Source organism: Scylla paramamosain, chromosome 32 (genome assembly GCF_035594125.1).
Source record: "Scylla paramamosain isolate STU-SP2022 chromosome 32, ASM3559412v1, whole genome shotgun sequence".
Lineage (NCBI taxonomy): Eukaryota > Metazoa > Arthropoda > Malacostraca > Decapoda > Portunidae > Scylla > Scylla paramamosain.
The window spans coordinates 6111491-6132613 of record NC_087182.1 but is presented as its reverse complement, the minus strand read 5'-3'; the positions used below and the strand labels follow the sequence as shown (position 1 = coordinate 6132613).

The 21123-nt window shown below is 41.5% G+C and overlaps 1 protein-coding gene and 1 long non-coding RNA gene across 2 annotated transcripts in view; one reads left to right on the top strand and one right to left on the bottom strand.

Moving 5' to 3' along the window:
* Window positions 1–12671: 12671 nt before the first annotated feature.
* Window positions 12672–21123, top strand: part of LOC135089144 (doublesex- and mab-3-related transcription factor 3-like) — a 28089-nt gene continuing 19637 nt past the window's right edge. Inside the window, exon 1 of the mRNA XM_063984428.1 lies at window positions 12672–13518. Within this exon, the coding sequence (XP_063840498.1) occupies window positions 13505–13518 (14 nt within the window). The 5' untranslated portion in view covers window positions 12672–13504. The remainder of the gene's footprint in view (window positions 13519–21123) is intronic.
* Window positions 18495–21123, bottom strand: part of LOC135089147 (uncharacterized) — a 73367-nt gene continuing 70738 nt past the window's right edge. Inside the window, exon 3 of the long non-coding RNA XR_010261395.1 lies at window positions 18495–18723. This is a non-coding gene — a long non-coding RNA (uncharacterized LOC135089147). The remainder of the gene's footprint in view (window positions 18724–21123) is intronic.

Sequence of the window (21123 nt, the reverse complement as noted above, 5' to 3'; positions counted from 1 at the left end):
GAGAAAATCGAGCCAACGGACAGAACAAGTGAGTGAATGAACATTATACAGATCGGGTTGTGACAAAGTAAGTTGAATCAAAGAGTCTAACAAGAAGAGTATGTTACATTTCTTAGAGTAAATACGCCTTCGGAATATTGAATACTCTTTTATGTTTACTTTCAATATACATTTTTTTAGTCATATGTTACTGTTCTATATACATTTCCCTGTGACATTTTCGTCCCCGTCCCTTCTCTGCGACGCGAGGAGGAACCAGAGACTCAGACAAACAAGGTCATATGCAGACACGCCCCAAGAGACACAGTGAGGACGAAAGCTTCTAGTGACTCGGATTTTCTTTCCCCATCACCCTGCTTCCCTCACCCTCCCGCTGCCTCATCACGGGAAAACATCACCTCCTCACCTCCTCACCTCCTCACCCACAGAGCCACGCACGTCCCCATATATTACGCAGTGTCTCGTCACCGTCACTCGGGAGGAGGCACTCAGGCCATCCCACGTGTCTCAGGAGCGACGATCAGCTGATTCCTGCGCGTCACGTGGTCCCCGCCCCACTCTGTGTCCACCAATCACAGGCCTCCGTTACCGCCCACCTCCTTTTCTTGCAGATGACGAGTTATTTGGTCCTCCAGGGTACACATGTGAGACGTGAGCCAGCTGAGGCCGCCACCACCAAAACACAGAATAATCTCCTCCCAGCTCTGGTCATTCACCCCTCTGACTTAACTCCAGAGGCTAAAATATCACCTTTTCTTATGTAGTTTCAACTCGAGGTGCTCCGGCGATGAATGGGTCGGGGGAATTAGAGTCTCAGAAGGCTGGGACTCTGACACCGGTGAGGGAATTATGTCTCGTCTCGTGTCAGGATAAATGGAGAGTAAAGTGTGAGTCTACAGTCTGTCAGTACGCCAATTGGAAGCATGTAATAGGCTCAAATCACGTTAAGGTATCGGGTATTGGTGTGACTGACGCTTGGGAAGGCCGGAGGTATGGTTAAGTTAGCGGTGAAGGACATGGCGTGATATGAAGAGGCAGAGAGTGAAGTATTAAAGTGTGTGTGCAGTCTGTCAGCGTTACCTCAAGCGGCTCTGAGATACACGAGTGACGACTTGATCAATATTGCAGCGTGAGGCAGGAGGGGCGGAGGGCGAGGACTGCCACCACCCGACCTTGCACACACGAGGAGCACCGTGGAATATTAAGACAACTCCCGGATGTATGATAGACATTTTGGGTCTGTGGGCAAGTCTGGGTTTGAAATAGTTGAGTTTTGAATGTAATGTCAAGCTATTGCCCTGATGTCAATATTGCATGATGTATGAAGTATTCTCTCTCTCTCTCTCTCTCTCTCTCTCTCTCTCTCTCTCTCTCTCTCTCTCTCTCTCTCTCTCTCTCTCTCTCTCTCTCTCTCTCTCTCTCATACACACACACACACACACACACACACACACACACACACACACACACACACACACACACACCATCCTCCTGAGTGCACAAACACACATCCATTTGCAAGTCTTATCCGCCGAAAACTATTTCCGCTGACGCCCCCGCCGGGAAAGCTGGGAGTCGCGGATTTGGGAAAACTTGCCAGCACACCCCACGAGGCCCCCCTGCACGCCGCGAGTGAGGGAAAAGTTTGCGAATGCAGCCTCCCTGTCATCCCCGGCAAGGCTCCCAGGGGCGGCCTTATAACTCAATCAACTATGCTGATCTCGATATCCCCTCCTCCCCCAACTGACTGACTGAAGGAGGGTCTGTGTGTGTATCCTGTGTACCCTTGCTTTGCCTCGCCTTGCCTCGCCTCGCCTCCTCTCGTCTCACCTCGCCACGCCCTCCAGTCCACGCTCGCGCCTCCACCTTGACGCAGGACACGAATGGTTAATCAGTCTCTGGCTGTTACTTCCCGAATGTCGTTAAGATGTTTCGTGTGTCAATCATAAACTCGTAAACTAAGGTATGAACTTCAAGAGGGAGGCTTCAAGACACTTATTCTCCAATTTTCGATTTTTTTTTTTTTTTCACTTCGCTTTGGGGACTGACAGTCAAGTGGGCCTTTTTATTTTTTCGAACTCTGTTGTCCTTGGCCAGTCCGCCTCTTTCATAAAGAATAAATAAAAAAAATTACTTTCATTTAATCTCTCTCTCTCTCTCTCTCTCTCTCTCTCTCTCTCTCTCTCTCTCTCTCTCTCTCTCTCTCTCTCTCTCTGCCTCTCTCTCTCTCTGTCCCTGTGTCAAAATATCGACAGGTTTTGTACTCTAAGCGAAACAAAGCGACGTGTACCAGGAAGGTGTAGCGCCTATCAATGGGCGGGTTGTGAGAAGCATGAATAGCGGTCAAGACGTAACAATGGAGGGAGACTGTAGGAAGCAGAGAATGACAAATTAAGGACAGTCTCAGTTATTCAGGTCCCCAAACATCCCATCTCAAGGTTATTTACTTATTTCTATACTTTATTTTATTTCTTTTCAGATTTACGCTGGTTTTTTTTTTCGTTTCTTTTTTTAATTCTTCATCCCCCTTTTTCTGCTTTTGCCATCCACTTCTTATTTCTTTATCTAATACTTCTCTGACTGGGAGTACGTATTGCTTCTAATAAGCCCTCTTCAGTAAATATCATAGTTACTCCAAAATGGTTTTCTGACATATGAGGTTGAGAGAAAACGAGCGCCTTCTCCCAAGCTCAACTAAATAATTTCCTAGCGTAGCGGAAGAGCATCTGTATTAGAGTAGATTTTTATTAAGTTTCACTCACGGGTTATTGTCATTTGCTGTCAAGTGAGTTAAGTTAAACAGACTCTAAATATGGAGCGATTTGTATTTAATTATTTCTTTATGCATATATTCTTCTTCTTCTTCTCTAGACCTGTTAAGCTTTGAACCACTTCTTAGGTCACTCTCCTTTGTCTTCCTTTACGTTATTTAGTGTTTCTTTTTTTATTTTCTATTATTATTATTTGCCAAAAGTCACCCTGAAATATTTTCACTCCAGTATCCATCACCAAACACTCCGTGAATATAACGGGGACTCCATTTCAGCAGTTCCTAATATTTTACAGGGAAGATTTCATTGTAAGCCGAATGTTTTGCAGGCTCATTTCATTGGTAAGTAGTAGTAGTAGTAGTAGTAGTAGTAGTAGTAGTAGTAGTAGTAGTAGTAGTAGTAGTAGTAGTAGTAGTAGTAGTAGTAGTAGTAGTAGTAGTAGTGGTGGTGGTGGTGGTGGTGGTGGTGTCTGTCTGTCTGTCATGGTGAGTCACATGACCTCCCATATGGCCTGCCTTGACCTTCTCCTTCTGTTCCTCACTTTATCTCTCATCTCATCTTTTCCATCCAGATAATTCTCTCTCTCTTTCCCTCAACGAGATAATTTAGTAGACAACTTTGTGTATAGTTCTCCTCCTCCTCCTCCTCTACCTCCTCCTCTCACTAAGCGTCTGACCAGCCTCCTCCTCCTCCAGTTACACCGCGCCTCCTGTGGGTGGGTCAGCAAGCCGCCGCCTCTCTCAAGACCTGAACACATGTATCCCCACCACTCCCGCGTTCTTCCCTCACGCCTCTATAATTTCCACTGCCAGCCCTGCTCTCTCTCTCTCTCTCTCTCTCTCTCTCTCTCTCTCTCTCTCTCTCTCTCTCTCTCTCTCTCTCTCTCTCACAAAGGGACAGAGAACAGAAGGGTGGCTTGGTTAGTTTGTATGAATCATGTCTGAATATTCATTAGTTCAGGAATTAATGTAACTGCAAATTTATTAACTGACACTCAGCTATTCATTTCATAAAATATCTGAACTACGTGACTAACTTACTATCCAGTTAATTTGACCTCTTTTGGGGCTTTCAGCTTCGATGTCTCTCTTTATATATATATATATATATATATATATATATATATATATATATATATATATATATATATATATATATATATATATATATATATATATATATATATATAATCTTAGCTTTTTGTTCCTCTTGGCCAGATTCCCTCCTACACACAAAAAAAAAAAATAAATAAATAAATAAATAAACAAACAATCAAACTGGGCAACTAACATTATAACTAACAATTCAAGTAACGAAATAAATACATGCATCATTAACGTAACATAGATAATACCCAAAATTCTCCCTTGTTTTCTGACGTATATTCAACAACACTGCATATTTTCTCCTTCCGTCCCTCCCAAGCATTTTTATTATTTATCATCAAACCCCCTGCCAGTCCCTGCGTCACTAGAGTTTGGTTCACGCTGTTATCTGATGCTCCATTAGTTTCAAGGGGCGGCCGGGCACCTCAGCATTTAGCAAGACAGATGTGGCGGGGAAACACTATGCTGGGAGGCGGCGCGGCCCTTCATCATCGTGCGTGGGAACTCTTCTCACTCATCTCCCCGACGGTGACTGTAACCATCTCTGTTTTCCCTCCCTCCCTTCTCAGACCCGCCACGCCGCCGCTACTGCCAGACGTGACCCAGACTTTGTGGTTGTGTCTGTAGGAGGTATTAGGCGATGTAAGGCAGGTCAGGTGTTGTGTTTGTTGTGCTTCTTCGATGGCTGTTTTGTTTGTTTGATGGTTCTTTTGTTTATTGATTATTGTTTTGTTTGTTTGATTATTGTTTTGTTTGTTTGATTATTGTTTTTTGTTTGTTTGATTATTGTTTTGTTTATTTGATGGTTCCCTTGTTTATATGATGGTTCTTTTGTTTATTCGACTTTTTTTGTTTATTTGATGTTGATTTTTGTTTATTGATGGTTCTTTTGCTTATTTGATTTGGGATCACCTGAAGATCCGCCACCCCACAGGGATCACCTGAAGATCCGCCACCCCAGATTGTCTCACCTGAAGATCCGCCACCCCAGACTCTCTCACTTGGTTAGGTTAGGTTAGGTTAGGTTAGCCTAACCTAACCTAACCTAACCTAACCTAACAACATGAACGCATTAAAAAACTGAGTGGATATAAAAAATGCAGAAAAATTTACTTCATTAAAAGTATGGGATCACCTGAAGATCCGCCACCCCAGATTGTCTCACCTGAAGATCTGCCATCCCGAATGCGGCTGGGGTGGCGGATCTTCAGATGATCCTTGATTTGTTATTTGATGGTTCCTTTGTTTATTTGACTTTTTTTTTTGTTTATTTAATGGTTCTTTTGTTTATTTCATTATTTTGTTAATTTGATTATTCGATAGTTCCTTTCTTCTATGATTCTTTTGTTTTATTCGATGATTCTTCTAATTTTGCTTTAGGGACTGACACTCAAGTAGGCCTTTTTTTCTATTATTTTATTGCCCTTCACCAGTGCCCCTCCTGCATACAAAAAAGAAACAAAAATGTCTTCATATCGAGGTAGATACAACATGTCTAATTCAACGGGGAAGGCTAAACAAGACTGATTTTTCATATTCTGTGTATGGGAAGTATGAGGAGACGCAGGGCAGGGCAGGTCAGGTGTTGTGTGTGTTGTGTATATCTCTTCACGGCGGTGCAGATATAACATGGCTGCTTTGTTAGTTAGGGAAGGCTTGGTAAGGCTGATTAAACATTCTCACCGTACATTTTCTCTTCTATTTATTTACTTATTTCATTTATTTTTATTCTTTTTATGTAAGTGACTGAGTATTTTTTACATTTGGGATTTAAAGAAGATGAGTCGAATAGTTTTGTCCGTCAGATTTGAATAAAGACAATCTAGTTAGTATCTTTTTTCATGTTTCTTCTACGTAAAAGTGAGTGAATATTTTTTGCATTTGGAGCTTACAGAAAGAAAAATGCAACTGTTATATCAATGAACTCTAAATAAAAAAAAATAAAATAAAATAAATAAAAAAACTGATCTTCCTGCAATGAAAATATACAAGAAAAAAAAATTGCGTCTCTAAACAGAAAATCACTCAAAATCATAACCACAAAATCTGCGATAATCGTTGAAGTGTGGCACGAGAACCAAGGAGTACTTGTGGGGGTTGGGAAATACGAAATTCAATGACAAGCAACCAGCAACAGCACACAACGAGGCAAGTCAACTCCCAGCCTCAGAAATCATAAACTCAACCCGAATCACTCACGAGATTATGGAAATTAAGAGAGAGAGAGAGAGAGAGAGAGAGAGAGAGAGAGAGAGAGAGAGAGAGAGAGAGAGAGAGAGAGAGAGAGAGTCAGCATATCTAAATTAAGCCCGCCCCGCACAGTCAGCCATCAGTCCACAGTCACGGCGGTTCAGTAGCGTTGTAACAGCTCAGAATCTTCCCTTGGCGCCACACGGGACTGTACCTCCGCACGGGCGCCTCGTCTCGTGGCAGCAGCGCGAGAGGCAGTAAGAGCCAAGGCGGGATGGCAGCGGCTGGTGCGGGTTAGGGAGGAGAGGCACCAGAGAATCGTGTCACACATTGTTCATCACTTCCCTGTTTTGTGAGTGCGTGATGCGAGGCGGGGAGAAATACCATGTTTTTTAACCCAACCCGGGCTTTTTATTTTATTTTATTTTTTTTAAGTTTACAGGCACTTGGAAGGATATAAGTTCAAGTCATATTAAAGTGGGATATATTAGGAAGAAGCACTATTTTTTTTTTTTTAATCCAATCCGGTCTTTTTTTTTAAAGTTGGTCACTTAGAAGCATGCAATAAGTTCAAATAACATTAAAGTTGGGAAGAGCCACTTTTTTTTTTTACCCAATTCGATCTTTTTTAAACTTAGCCACATGGAAACACGTACCAATACAATAAATTAAAATCGCATTAAATTATAAGGTATTCCGGGGAACCAATTTATTTTTTTTTACCTAATCCAGTCTTTTTAAAGTTTACAGCCACTTGGAAGCATGCAATAGGTTCAAATCACGTTCAGATATCAAGTACTGCAGTTAATGACGCTTCGAAGGCCAGTCGCGGGGTTAAGTTAGCTGTAAGGAACATGACGTGATATGGAGTGGTATTGTTGAAGGGAAGGTGGCGGACGTGGGTGGTGTTTACCCGGCGTGTCACTTGTGCATAACTGATGAGCTTCCGCGGGAGTGAGGAGCGATGGGGGCACGGGAGGAACAGAAGGAAGAAGGGTAGGAGGAAGAAGGGGAGTGGGAGAGGGTGGAAGGAAGGGGAGTAGATGAGGGGAGGAGGTAGAGAGGGAGATGGTGGCAAGGGGGTGGAATGAAAGGGGACCAAGTCGAGGAGAGAGTAAGACGTGAGGTTAAAAGATGGCGGCAGGAAATGTATTGTTTCGCATTCTTGGTTTAAGTTGTGAAGGGAAAAAAAAAAAAAAAATGTAAAGAAAAATCATACCTGGTGAGAAAAAAAAAAACACTAATAATAATAAACAAAAACAGTAACACAACTAAAAAAAAACAACAACGCAACATTTCTAAAAACTAAAAGAGAAAATTAGTAGACAATAACATAAATAACAACAAGCATAAGGCAATAACAGGAACCTACAAAAAAAAAGAAAGAAAGAAAGAAAGAAAGAAAGAAAGAAAACAGGGAGACATTTCCGCACACTAGGGTCCCCAAGACACGATAACACGCCTGGTTTTACTGAAGGGATAAATAAAACAAAGGAGGAGGGGAAGGGGGGGTTCCCAGTCCTCTTCTTCCGTCCCTTCCAGTCGCCTTTCACGATGCGCAGGAGACAGTGGCAACCGGGCCCAGGTGATTTTATTTTTTTCTGTCCAGGTATCCCAGTACAACAACAACAACAACAACAACAACAACAGCAACAGCAACAACAACAACAGCAACAACAACAACAACAACACTAATAACAACAACAGAAGCAGTATTCTTCTCACCTGGCCACACACTGACTTAAAGCAGATATAGGCACACTAAGTATTTTTAATTTGTTTACTTATGGTTTATTCATTTCATTTCATTTATATATTTTATTTTTTTAATTTTTTTTATTTAGTTATTTACTGCTATTTTTTTTGTATTTGTTTTTATTCACTACTTGATCATTTATTATTTTTTTATTTTATTTATCTTTTTTATTTTTATTTCTTTATTTATACTTTATTTATTTATTTATTTATTTGTTTGTTTAATTATTTACCTATTTAATTTGTTCATTAATTTATCTTTTATTTATTCGTTTATTTGTCTATCTTATTTATTCGTTTATTTGTCTATTTTATTTATTCGTTTATTAATCTCTCTCTCTCTCTCTCTCTCTCTCTCTCTCTCTCTCTCTCTCTCTCTCTCTCTCTCTCTCTCTCTCTCTCTCTTGTCACAAAGTCCGTGTCATTGTCCTCTTCAACATGTGGCTGGTGACCCAAGGTGGCCCGTCCACCAGTGTAACCCATGGACCGGGGTCCTCATTAAGCCCACACCCTATCCCAGCCATCCCCTCATCCTCCTTTCTTCCTTCCTTCCTTCCTTCTTTCCTTCCTTCATGCCACGCGGCGCTCTGTTGTAGACACCTTAAAAATCCGTCCCTCGCCCCCAAAAAAATTAAAATTCGATATACAAAAGGTGACGTTCTTTATCCCTTCTCTCTCTCTCTCTCTCTCTCTCTCTCTCTCTCTCTCTCTCTCTCTCTCTCTCTCTCTCTCTCTCTCTCTCTCTCTCTTTACAAAAGCACTAAATTCAGATAAAAAAAAAAAAGAGGAAAGAAACACTAAACTTTACCTTAGTATGCCTTCTTATCAGCAGAGGTTCACAAAAACTAGACTTTGGAACTTACTCGCTGTACAGTAATTCAATACATACCGCGTGACGCAACAACGCAAAGCAACAAAGGAAAACAATGGAAGGACCAAGAACAAAGAGCTAAAACAAAGAAGCAAACGGTGAAATTACAAACAACAACAATAACAGTGAGAAACTAAACCAAAACACACAACAGCCACTGCAACACTGTACACCAATAACAAACAAAGACAAAACAACAGAGGAAATCAAGAACCAGTTAAGAAAAATGTGATGACAGTACCGCCACCGACAAAACCCATCAGAAACTATACCAAAATATGCATAACGGCCAATGCAGCACCGTGTAACAATGGCAAACAAAAAAGAAAGAAAGAAAGAAAGAACGAAATGAAGGACCAGCTACAAAAAAAAAAGAAAAAAGAAAAAAGAAAAAAGCACATGATGAAAGCACACACACACACACACACACACACACACACACACACACACACACACACACACACACACACACACACACACAAAAAAAAAAAAAAAAAAACATGAGGAGCTAGACCAAAGCACATACACCACCAATACAACAACATATAACAATAACAAACAAAGAAAACATAGAAAAAAAAAACAAGAATAAACTAGAAAAAAAAAAAAAACGAATCATACATACTCGTACACTTCAATTCCCAGCAACAACAAAAACAACCAGAAACTAAACCACTAAACCAGGACGAGATGCAGACACATACTCACTCCCTTCGGTCATCAAGGAAAGGTTTCAGGACACAGTGGACACCTGCCTGACGCCTGCATGTGGAGGGCGAGCCGGTGTCCCACGAAGGGCGGCGCAGGAGGGACCGGTCAGGGGGCGGTGGCTGCAGCGGCGGCGGATGACATCGTGGGACAAACTACCTCATTAGTGGCCAAGAGGAAATGTTGGAGAGAGAGAGAGAGAGAGAGAGAGAGAGAGAGAGAGAGAGAGAGAGAGAGAGAGAGAGAGAGAGAGAGAGAGAGAGAGAGAGAGAGAGAGAGAGCGTTATCCTTTCCTCTAATTTTTTTTTTCTTTTCTTCTTTTCTTCCTCTTCCTTGTCTTCATTTCTACCATCTACTTGTGTTCAGGCTCATCTTTTACTCTAATTCCCCTACTTTTCCTCTTCTTCCTCCTCCTCCTCTTTATTCTTCTCTTCCCATTCTTCCATCTGCTTGTGTTCTTTGTTTTCGTCCTCATCGTCTCCTTTTGTCTTTGTGTTCCTTCTTCATTCTCCTCCTCCTCCTTCTCCTCTTCCTCTTTATTTTCCTGTTTGCCGTCCACAATCTCTTCTTCTTTTTCTTCCTCCTCTTTCTGCTACTCTTTATTTTCCTCTTTTTTTACTCCATCACTTACGTTCTTTGTCTTTCTTTGTCCAGTTTTGTTGTCATATTCTTCTTCCTCCTCCTCCTCTTTATTTTCCTGTTTCCATCACACCACTTAGGTTTTTCGTCTCTCCTTTGTTCTTATCATCTTCTTATTCCTCCTTCTCCCTCTCTTTGTTTTCCTGTTTTTACTCCATTATTTACATGTGTCGTTTGTTTTTCTTAGTCTAGTTTTGTTGTCATTTTCTTCTCCTTTCTCCTCCTAGTTTTCATTTTCCTGTTTCCATTCTTCTTCCCACATCGTCTTTGTGCAGCTTTGTCCTCGCATTTCGTCAGTGTTTTGTTTCCATGTATACATCGACTTTGTGTTTCTTCCTCCTCTTCTTCCTCCTCCTCTTTATTTTCCTCTTTTCATTCCACCACCTACTCGTTTTCTTTGTCTTTATCCAGCTTTGCCCTCGTTCCTCATCGTCTTCTGCCTTCATATTTACTTTGTGTTCCTGTCATCAGCATTCAGTCTCATGTCGCCTATATTTCTTTGTCACCTGGTTTATTTACTGTCTTCATTTATGTCTCCCCATTTTGCCTGCGTCATAACGTTTCTGTATATAACTTAGCTTCATTTATTTACTTCTAGCCTGTCTCTCGAGTCTGTTAAGCATATACATTAGTTATCCCTCCCCCTCCCTCTCTCTCTCTCTCTCTCTCTCTCTCTCTCTCTCTCTCTCTCTCTCTCTCTCTCTCTCTCTCTCTCTCTCTCTCTCTCTCTCTCTCTCTCATCATTAACGTTCAGTACAGGAAATGAGCTGCTTCTCCCTGGCTCACCCCACGCCCGTCGCCTCACCCGCCGGACTAACACACATGTCACAAGAAGGACGAGCCGGGCGTGTTTACAGTTCACAGTCCTCACCTTCAACACCGAGAGAGAATATCAGAGAGCGAGACCCGCAGAACATTTTCAATCAGCGCCGGCATGTGCGGTCCTCGCCAGCAACCAGAGGCGTCGCTCACACTGATGCTAAAATGACACTTGCCTATCTTTGTTTCAGTTTTCCCTCCTTCAGTGTGAAAGGTGACTGACATTCTTAGTCATTCTCGGTGAAAATAAAAGTAATTATTGATCACTGTGAGTCCTTCCGTCTTGCTCCACAGCCATTTCTGAGCATTCTACTGGCTAAAAACTGATAAATCTATTCTTTTAATTCCTTTTTCTTTCTTCTTTGTCCATGTTTATTACGGTTTCATTGTTTCTAATGTTGCATGTCACAGTGAAAGGGTTAATATGTGATGCTGGAAGATTGCAAGGCTAATGCATTTGCCACGTGAAGTCACCTTAAGTTTACATCCAGAAATTACGTACCCTAGAAACGCGAGGGTGCACAAAACGTCTTTCTTTATTTTCTTTCCTTTATTTTTAATTCTGGTAGACACATAAATGGCATTTTAAGACGACAATAAAAGTGAGCTAAATATTTGTCTCTGAGTGATGGTGTGAGCGAATCTCTCTCTCTCTCTCTCTCTCTCTCTCTCTCTCTCTCTCTCTCTCTCTCTCTCTCTCTCTCTCTCTCTCTCTCTCTCTCTCTCTCTCTCTCTCTCTCGTCGACCCGCCTGACCTTTGTCTCTCCCACACACTGCAGCTGTTTCCTCTTCCTGTAGAGGTTGTTACGTGGCTCCTCGTGACCTGATGCCACGCCCACTTGACCTCACCTGACCTGCGAGGGAGGGTGACACTTCCAAACAAAGGTGTAAGAAAAGACAATATGAACTTTACGGATGCGGTGGAGCAGTAATGGAAACAAAAGTAATGAATGACTGGAGATTAAATAAAGCTGAGTGCGGTAACAAAGGAGAGGAGGAGGAGGAGGAGGAGGAAAAAACAAACAGCATCATAACTATTGGTCTTCACGAGGCTGTCCGGAAATACCCTCTGATCTTCAAGTTGAGGAAATATGGAAACGTGAAAGGAGGAGGAGGAGGAGGAGGAGGAGGAGGAGAGGGAGGAAGTACTAGTCAACTTAGATATCTCTTTCCTATTTCTCTCATATTCCTATTTTTCTTCAACACAATAAAGTTTCCATCTATGTATGACGTCATTTTCTTCCCCAAGTGAGGGAGAGGAGGAAGGAAAGAAGATGGGGATGAAGGAGGAAAGTGGAGGGGGAAAGTGGGAGGGAAAGGAAGGGGGAAAGAAGGAAGAAGAGGGAAGAAGAGGAAAGTTTGATTCTCCACCCCTGACACTTGAAGACTGATGAGGGGAAGGAAGGAGAGGAAGGAAGGTCACGTGGGGCTGTTGATTAGCACGAGAGAGGAAGGGAAAATTTTAATTGTTGTGCATGTGGTTAGAAAAGAAAGTTTAACATATTCCTATTTACAGAGGTTAAGATAAACTTCAAATGTTTTAGGCGTTGTTATAAAAAAAAAATCATGTTTGCTTCAGGAGTTTGTAAGGAAAGGGGAATTTTAATTGATCTGCATATGGTTAAAAAAGAAAGTTTAATATATTCTTATAAGCAGAGACAGAGGGAAATTTCACTGGCTTTACCCGTTGTTATAAAAAAGAAAATTGTTCTGTATATGATTAAAAAAAAGTTCTCTGATATATTCTCACTCATAGAGATAAGGAAAGAAGCTTCAATTGGTTTACGCGTTATAGGAAAAAGAAAAGAAAAAAATACGTTTGTTTAACCTTCCTGTTATCCAAATCGTAACGGTAAATTACCATAGGTCAACTTTCTGTGTTTATTAAAGATATAAATAAACTTTAAATATGATACTCGTTAATTATTATCTCTCTACTGTATACCTGCTCTGTTCTGTTCTGTATATCTGCAAATATTCTCCTCAGTTAAACTTTCATGAACAAAAACTACAGATCAGTCTCTCCGTGTAAAGGTTTGGACACCTTAGGGCACGGGGCATATCATTGGGATGGGCAGGAGGCAGCGGGAGGTGCAGCAGGTGGGGCGGCGGGAGGAGAGGCTCGTCGCTGTTGGCCGGGGGACGTGCCAGAGGGGCGCCCTGCCTAGCCCGGGGCGTGAGACAGAGCACTCAGGGTCGCTGCTGAAACCAAGTGTCTGTCTTGACTGAAATAGAAGCCACAGGGAGTCTCCGGTCAAACATCTGAATCACCCTAATCGCTACTCAAATTACGACAGCCAATCCTCTCGGAATTCCTCCTTCCTGGGGACCAATCAGCGGCCTCCTGGGAGTGCCCATAACGGAAACCCCTCCCTCCGCCTTGGCACTGGGCATATGAGTGGTCCCTCGTGCCACCACCCACACCCCATTGGTTCTTTTCACTGGGAAAGGAGGAGCCACACTCAGAAGGCGTGAGAATGTCTTGTAAGGAGCAGTGCCAACTATTAATCAGTGTAAGGCCAAACCTTGAGTGCCTCAGACGTGGATCTTCAGTGCCTGACGCAGAGCGGAACCACTACTCAGTGTCGACTCGGACCTATCCTCTTCTGAACACTTGCACACTGCCTACTTGATAACTGGCAGGGATGGACGACACCAGGTACTGTTGTTATAGTGTTTGCTTGCTGTACTCGCTCAATAGAAAGTAATGCACTCTTCCTTCATTATTTTCAGTTTAGTACTAATTATACTAATCCACCAAGGCCCGGGTCATCATCTTATACAGCTAAATGGGATGAGAACCGGAGGAAATATTTCTAACTCACATCTGACAGTGGGTATTGTGACACTAGAGTCCTTCATAGAGAGAAGTGAATGTGATGGGTAGCTAACAAAAGTGTGTTGAATCTTTACATACACACGCACACCAACACAACCAGTCACAAATACTTTACTCTCAGCATTTGCATGATTCGCATGTATTATATTTCGTATAACTCATATATAATTCTTCTTGGCACACACTGCATGACCCTCGCGTATCAATCAGCAGCGAGTTAATCTTTAAAACCCTCGATAAATAAGTCAGCCACATCCTCCTCCAAGCAGGCCACACCTGTCAATGTAACCTTTCGCTAAGCCACACAAAGGTTGGCCTAAATCTTTGCCTGTCCACACGAAAGCCAGAGGTATACTTGAATAAAACTTAGACCAAGAACTTGCACGCTCACCTAAGCACCCTCACGCTACCATAGGAGTAAGGTAGATCCAAACACCACGCTAACTGACCCCAACAAGTAACACACATCTGGGGTGAATCTTTGCCTGCCTTGAAAACCAGCGTTACACCAGAATGATTGGCAGGGTCAAAAACTCGAACGCCGAGGCAGACACCCTAACCCCACCAGGCGAGCAAGTAGAGCTAGACACAACTCTGACTTCTACAAGTAGCGCACATACCTTTTAAACTTTCAAGCTAAATGTGCCGAGTCATTAGGGAACTTTAACCCTTTAACTGCCACTCGGTACATCTTTCCTTAATTACCAATCACTCTGAGACATCTTTTACTTGTTTTACAGCCACATCCAATCTTTGAACTGGGAAGAAATTGCAAAATGTATTCTTTTTCATCGCTAACTTTCTCGCAGATGTTTATAAAGACTTCACGCATTGCTTCTGGTGCTGCTGATTGTTTCGTGTCGCAGTGAAAGAGTTAAAAGATTAGATGAATTTATAGGTGGAAATAGTTAGGTATGTTTCATGCAGGAAATACCACGTGTAGGTCCGACGGCTTCTTGCAGCTTCCTTTATTATGTTCTCAAGTTCTTAGATGCCCTTCAGGAGCATTCCAGCCAGATTACTTCAAAAACAATGCTCCCTGTGATGAAACTACATTATGTTACGTTATGTTGATGTTGGGTGGAAATTTTCAAGGAACAATCACTGCCCAAGATAACACTTTAGTCCTGTTTCCGCGTAAACCTTTATTATGTTCTTAAATGCCCTCCATGAATACTCCACTCAGAAAATTACCCCATATATAATGTTCCCTAAAATAAAACCACGTTAGCTTACTTTAGGTTAGGTTAGGGGGAAATGTTCAAGGATGAATCACTACCCAAAGGTAACATTCAAGACCTGTTTCCCGGTAAATCTCTACCCGGTCCTCCCTGTCTCGGTCAGCCACGCCAGATGGTTCCCTGCTGGGGGGGAGGTCGGCACGAGTCACGCCGCTGAGCTGACACGGGAAGGAAAACTGAGCTGAAATAATAACCAAAGTTTGCTTCTCTCAGAATGACTTAATGTATACACTTATCTTGTTAATGTTTGTGGTGGTCTTCTCCTCCTCCTCGGGTCAGTGCGCCTCCTGCCTCACTGATATTTTAGTTATGTTATTTATCTACTTTTTATTTTTTTTTTTCACTGTACGCTCTAAAAGGACAATTAATTTTAGAATGCGCAATGCCTTTTAACTCTTCGGAAGGTTTGATTTAGTTATTGCTCTCTTTTCTACGATTTACTTAAAGGTCTAAATTTTTCAGTATAATTATGTACATATATTTCCAGAATAATCTGTATAATTCTCTCATTCTTGAAAACTTACAAATTTTTTTTTACTTATTGCATAGAAAATGTTTGTTTTTCCTAATCTTTACTAAGTGCCAAGTAATTTGTATACTATAATTCTCTCTCATTACCTAAAATTTAAACACTCATTTTTCTCCTGATGTTAAAGAATTTGTTTATTTTCCGTAACCTCCACTAAGCGCTTCTTAATGGCTGGCTAAGTGGCTTTCCTTCCCTCGTTCCGTGAAGCGCCGAATGTTATGAGCCTGATTGTTTTCTCTGCTGCTGATAACTCTTGCCTGCGATCATCCTTGTGTTACACCCTCGATGATGAGCCTGTGTTGTCTCACCTCACATTATTTTTTTGCTTTACACTTTTGTACTTTCAAATGTCTTTAACCACCGAATTATTTTAAACTTTTTTTCATAATTTTTTTTTTCTGAGTTTAGATGAAGAACAATGAAAAAAAAAAACTAAAACAAACTCAAGTCTTTCCCAGTATTTGTTTTTAGAGTGGCAATGAACATTATTTTATTTTATTTATCCATCTATTTTTCTTTAATTCTATGCAACCTCCTTAACACTGGAAAATTTAGTGCAACGCCTCACTGGAATAAATAACATGCAGAATGTAGAGAAAAAAAAAGTAAACCAGAGGAAACAGAAAGAAAGAAAGAAAGAAAGAAGAAGAAAAGAGCAGAAGAGTGTTTAGCACAGAGTCCAGCGGCGTGGCGTGAGGGAAGGCAGGGAGATAATTAACACGTTGAGCACAGAGGAATGCCTGTGACGACGTGAGGGAAGAGATACCGAGTAATGTCGAGGAAGAAAGGAGTTAGTCACAGAGGAAGACAGATGGAGAGTTGACCAAGGAGATGATCTTTGACTTCAACACATATAACATTGTAGTGTGCATGGCATTGAGCGTTAAGGCAGCCAGTCACTGAGAGATGGAAAGTTAACCGAGTGAGTGATATTTATACTGCAACACCCTCAGCTTTGTTCTGTGTAAGGCAGTGACCGAGTGAAACCTTGAACCCATGGAGAAGCAAACTAGATCTCATACACGCTAGAATCGAAGTGAGTGGGAAACGCGGTGTGGAAACTTAGGCTGAACTGACTGACTGATTAAAAAAAGAGAGAAAGAAAAGGGAAGGCGCCGCAATATCCCTGTCGTACGGCGCCGCTACAAAATATTCAAAGCAACTAAAATAGCAAGTTAAAATCGTGAAAGTAACAACAAAACCATGGTAGGGATAAAACTCAGGCAGAAGCAGTGCCGTTAGTATATCCCTTATGGCCGAACATGTAACCTTAAGCCCAGAGGAACAAACCAGACGCCATGAACTCTCCCCGTCTTGTGTAGGAACAGATGTGAGAAAGGTCGTGCGGAAATTCAGGGTGAAGCAGTACTATTACATCCCCCGGCGTTGTTCTGTGCAAGGGAGTGACTCTGAGTGAAACCTTGAACCCACAGAGCAGCAAACTAGACCCGTGAACACTCCCCATCTTGTGCAGGAACAGAAGTGAGTGGAGAAGGTGGTGCGGAGACTCAAGGTGAAGCAGCGCTGTTACATTTATGCTTCATCTACTAAAGGAAGAACTGTGATCGATGCATAATCTTGAATATATACTCGTGGTGCTCCTGTTTCAACTAGAGGGAGAAAAAAAATGATGCTAATAAGTCAAATGGAACAATGTTGAGTTATGTTTGGAAAAAAAGGGACAAAATGGTGGTTCGATGAAATATATGCTGTTTCCTTATCATTCGTCCGAGTCTTTTTTTTTTTTTCTTCTTCTTTTTTCTACTACGAGACGTGCTGGAGTGGTTTCAGAATCCTTAACTTAAGACGTCAAGACGAGGGATGAAATTGAAACCCCCACTGAGGAACACTGATAAAGTAAGGAGTATTACATTCCCTAAGGAGCAGACTGAAGGGTTTCCAGATCTTGGTCTATATCTTTAAAGTAATTTATTTCTAGAGTTTCAACTTTTTAATATAATTTTCTGATAGCAAGCATGGTGACACTAAATCTGATAATAATTTTTCTTCAGCTTGCTCTGTGGCGAGCTCATTATTATTATTCATTTAACTTTCAATTAATTTTCAAGAGCCTTACGGACATGAAACTGAGAGGAGCTAGTAAACCTACACGTGGCAGCCCCTATATAAAACATCCTTACCTATAACCACTTGGCATTCCTATCCATACACTTAACTAACCTCTTCCCTGTTGACTCGACACCGACGACCTGATCACTGCGTCCATTCAGTTCATTTGCCACTATATCTGAGGAAACGGTGGTAAATGATAGAGAACGGATGAGACGCGAGCCTCCCACCACGATAGCTGATAGAGTGAAGACAATGCTGATACTCTGGCGCGATACAGCTGACTATTGTAGAAGAAGAGAGTATTGTTTTGTGCGAGAGTGTGAACGACCACCAGATGTAGAAATTGTCTTAAAAGCATTAGATAACCACAACGTTCTCTTTGTTCCGTTCAGAAATAAGAGAAAGGTCAACAGCTAAGTATTATGTAGCTGATGTGCAAAATGTTTGAGTTCCCGGGTGCGTCTGTCTAATGTTGGTACGCGGTGTTAAGTCAACAACATTATGTATGAATAGTTCAGCTTCTGTGCGATTTCCAGATAATGAAAAGACTGCTAAGTGAAAGAATGATCTAGGGGGACGCTCAGTGGTGTATGCAATTCTATGTTAACCAGATGTGATGGGAGGAAAGAAGAGATAGCAAGCAACAATAATAAGCACGTCAGATAACAGTCGCCATATCGCAAACCCAAATTTCGGTACTGATTTTTTTGTTTTATTTCTTGGCGATGCTCTGCTGCGGTGGTGAGACTGTGGGAGTGTCTAACCTTTCTCACACTGAACACACCGATTTCTTGTTATTGTAACCAACATTTGTACTTCATATGCAACACTGGTCTTGTGAGTGGCAAAACGGAGAAAAAAAATAAATGAATAAATAAATAAATAAACAAATACACAAATAAATAAATGAAACAAATAAAATACATAAATAAGTAAAATAAACTAAATAAAACCAAATAAAAAAATAAAAAAAATAAACAAATAAAGTAGAGATTTCAACAACAGCCACATTACGAACAAAGTGAGGGAGAACACAGAGACAAGGCGTCTAAAAAAAGGGAACATTACTCGAACAACTCAGACTTTACCTTGCTTGGACGCGGTGACTGGATCCTTCCCTCGCTGGAGCCGCCGCACTTCAGCAGGCACGCGGACGAGGCCACGGGCAGAGTTACGAGGCATCTGGAGAAATACACCGCGTCAAACTTCACATACACTTACCTAGCAATTGTTAAAGTATGAAAATAAAGACCAATTATTTATGTACAGTTAAAACCAGGGCGGTGTTTGCTGATTTGTATATATTAGGATTAAAGCTGTCTTAAAATAGCATCTGGAGAAATACACCATGTCAATCTTCACATAAACTTACCTAGCAATTTTTCCAGCTATGAGAGTAGAGACTAATTATCTGTGCACAATTTTACACCAATTATTGATACAAAAGGCGGTGTTTTCGGGATTTATAAACGTATATCACGACTAAAACTGTCTTAATATAGCATCAGGAGGAATACACCACGTCAAACTTCACATAAACATAACTAGAACTTTTTCAGCTATGAGAATAAAGACTCGTTATTTATGTACGGTAATAATCAAGGCGGTGTTTGCCGGACCAACATACTTCAGGACTAAAACTTTGTCTTGAAGTGTTAAATGTTAGCGTGTGAGAATTATTTAGTCTTGTAGGAATTCCTGTAGTTTGTTTTGTGCTGTGTTGTGGCTGCAGCAGGAGGAGGGAGGCAACGCGTGAGTGGTGGGGCGGTGACAGTTCACTGGTGGCGGTGTGTGGGGCAAGAGCAGCGCAGGAAAGCTTAATTAAGCACAGAATGTATTGTTTGGTAATGAAAGTTATGCTTGTTCAACCCGTGTTCAATTTGGGAACTTAAAAAGACACACGCCATGAAAGACTAACATGATCCAAGTGAATTAGTGTATTAGTATTAAATCAATCAATCAATCTTCGTAAGTTTTAGATAAGCCATTTTTTTTACTATACTCTATTGGGACAAGCACCTTTAGTAGACCTTTTTTTTCATAAGTTTTTGTTGTCCTAGGAGAAAGCCCATCTTAAATAAAAAAAAAATATCAATCAAACTATCAATCAATCAATCAGTCTCTAGTCAATTAATATAAGAAAAAAATACCACCACGTACAGACAGCGACTCGTGGGCATCAGTAACATCCACCATCTCATCAACTAACCCACCCAAGGCTGCTCGTCCACGCACTGCACCGAACAAGCAAGACACCCACAAGTCTGTCGGTCTCTGTGTCTGGTGCTGCAAGCTTGAGGCACAAAAAAAAAAAAAAAATTCAAATATACAGTTCTGCCCCACACTTAAGAGCGAGACCAATTACATAACGAAGTAGGTGCAAGTATGTTTACACTGCTAAGAGTCTTAAGTCACGTCCATGTACTCAAGAGTTGTGTGTCAAAATAAACACTTCATGGTACTCCTTCACAGACAGCTGATTGAGGGAGAATGGTGGGATTTTATTATTTATCTCTTACTAGACGTCAAAATAAACATCTCATGGCACTAGACGGCTGACTGAGAGAGAATGGTGGGATTTTATTGTTTATCTCTCACGACGTCAAAATAAACACTTCACGGTGCTCTTAAATAAACAGCTGACTGAGGAAGAATAGCAGGATTTTATTATTCATCTCAATAGACGGCAGAATTTCAGGCTTCTTCAACTAAAGCAAGCCTTCCATTAGGATGCGAGCGTTGCAAGGGCGCGGTGCTCAGAGAAAAAAAAAAAAAAAGGATAAGAAAAAAAAAAAGCAGAGAAGTTTCAGAGGCAATACTAAACTTTACTCCTCGCAATCCAGTAACAACCTCAACTGTTTCCCGCACATCCTTCCTTCCTTAATGCAGTCAAGTGGTCGTTTGGTCTTTTGGTAATGGCAGCACGACACCAGATACTTCATTGGAACAACCTCAAGCGATTTCTCTAAACACTAAAGACTTGAACTACTCGATCACTCATTTTTATCTCCGTGGTGTCTTTACTGAACTTGGTTGGTCAAATACTGAGAGCGGAGGGCATCGAGAGAAACTGCTTATCAGGAAGAGTGGAGAGAGTGAGAGCGAGAGGAAGACAGAGCTGAATTTATGGACACACTGCTGGAGCGTGTGGGAGGTGGACGGGGAGCTGTGGACCCGGGCAGACTGGCAGACGATAGAAGGTGGAAATCCATGGTTGCCAACGTCACCTGACTGGCGAACCGGTAAAAGGTAAAGGTGTCCATTGAAAACCACAATCAATACTCGCATTATATTTTCATCAACCTTGAGAAGCCACAGCAGTCAGTGAGGTGCAATGAGCTGCTGGGTGTTTGTTTTGAAATTCATCTCATCACACCTATCAGGATTTTACGTTAAGAGCTTTGGAAAGTTTAAGAATTACTCACCACTTCCATCGAACTGGTGTAAAATCGCCCGACATTTGCGTCCGTGGTCTTGCCTAAAACCGCTGGGCACTGATTCGTAACCGTTACCCAACTTGTTTAGAATCCCCAGCAACTTATATTCGTAATCTAGTCTAAAACCGCTTGGCAATTCTACGTA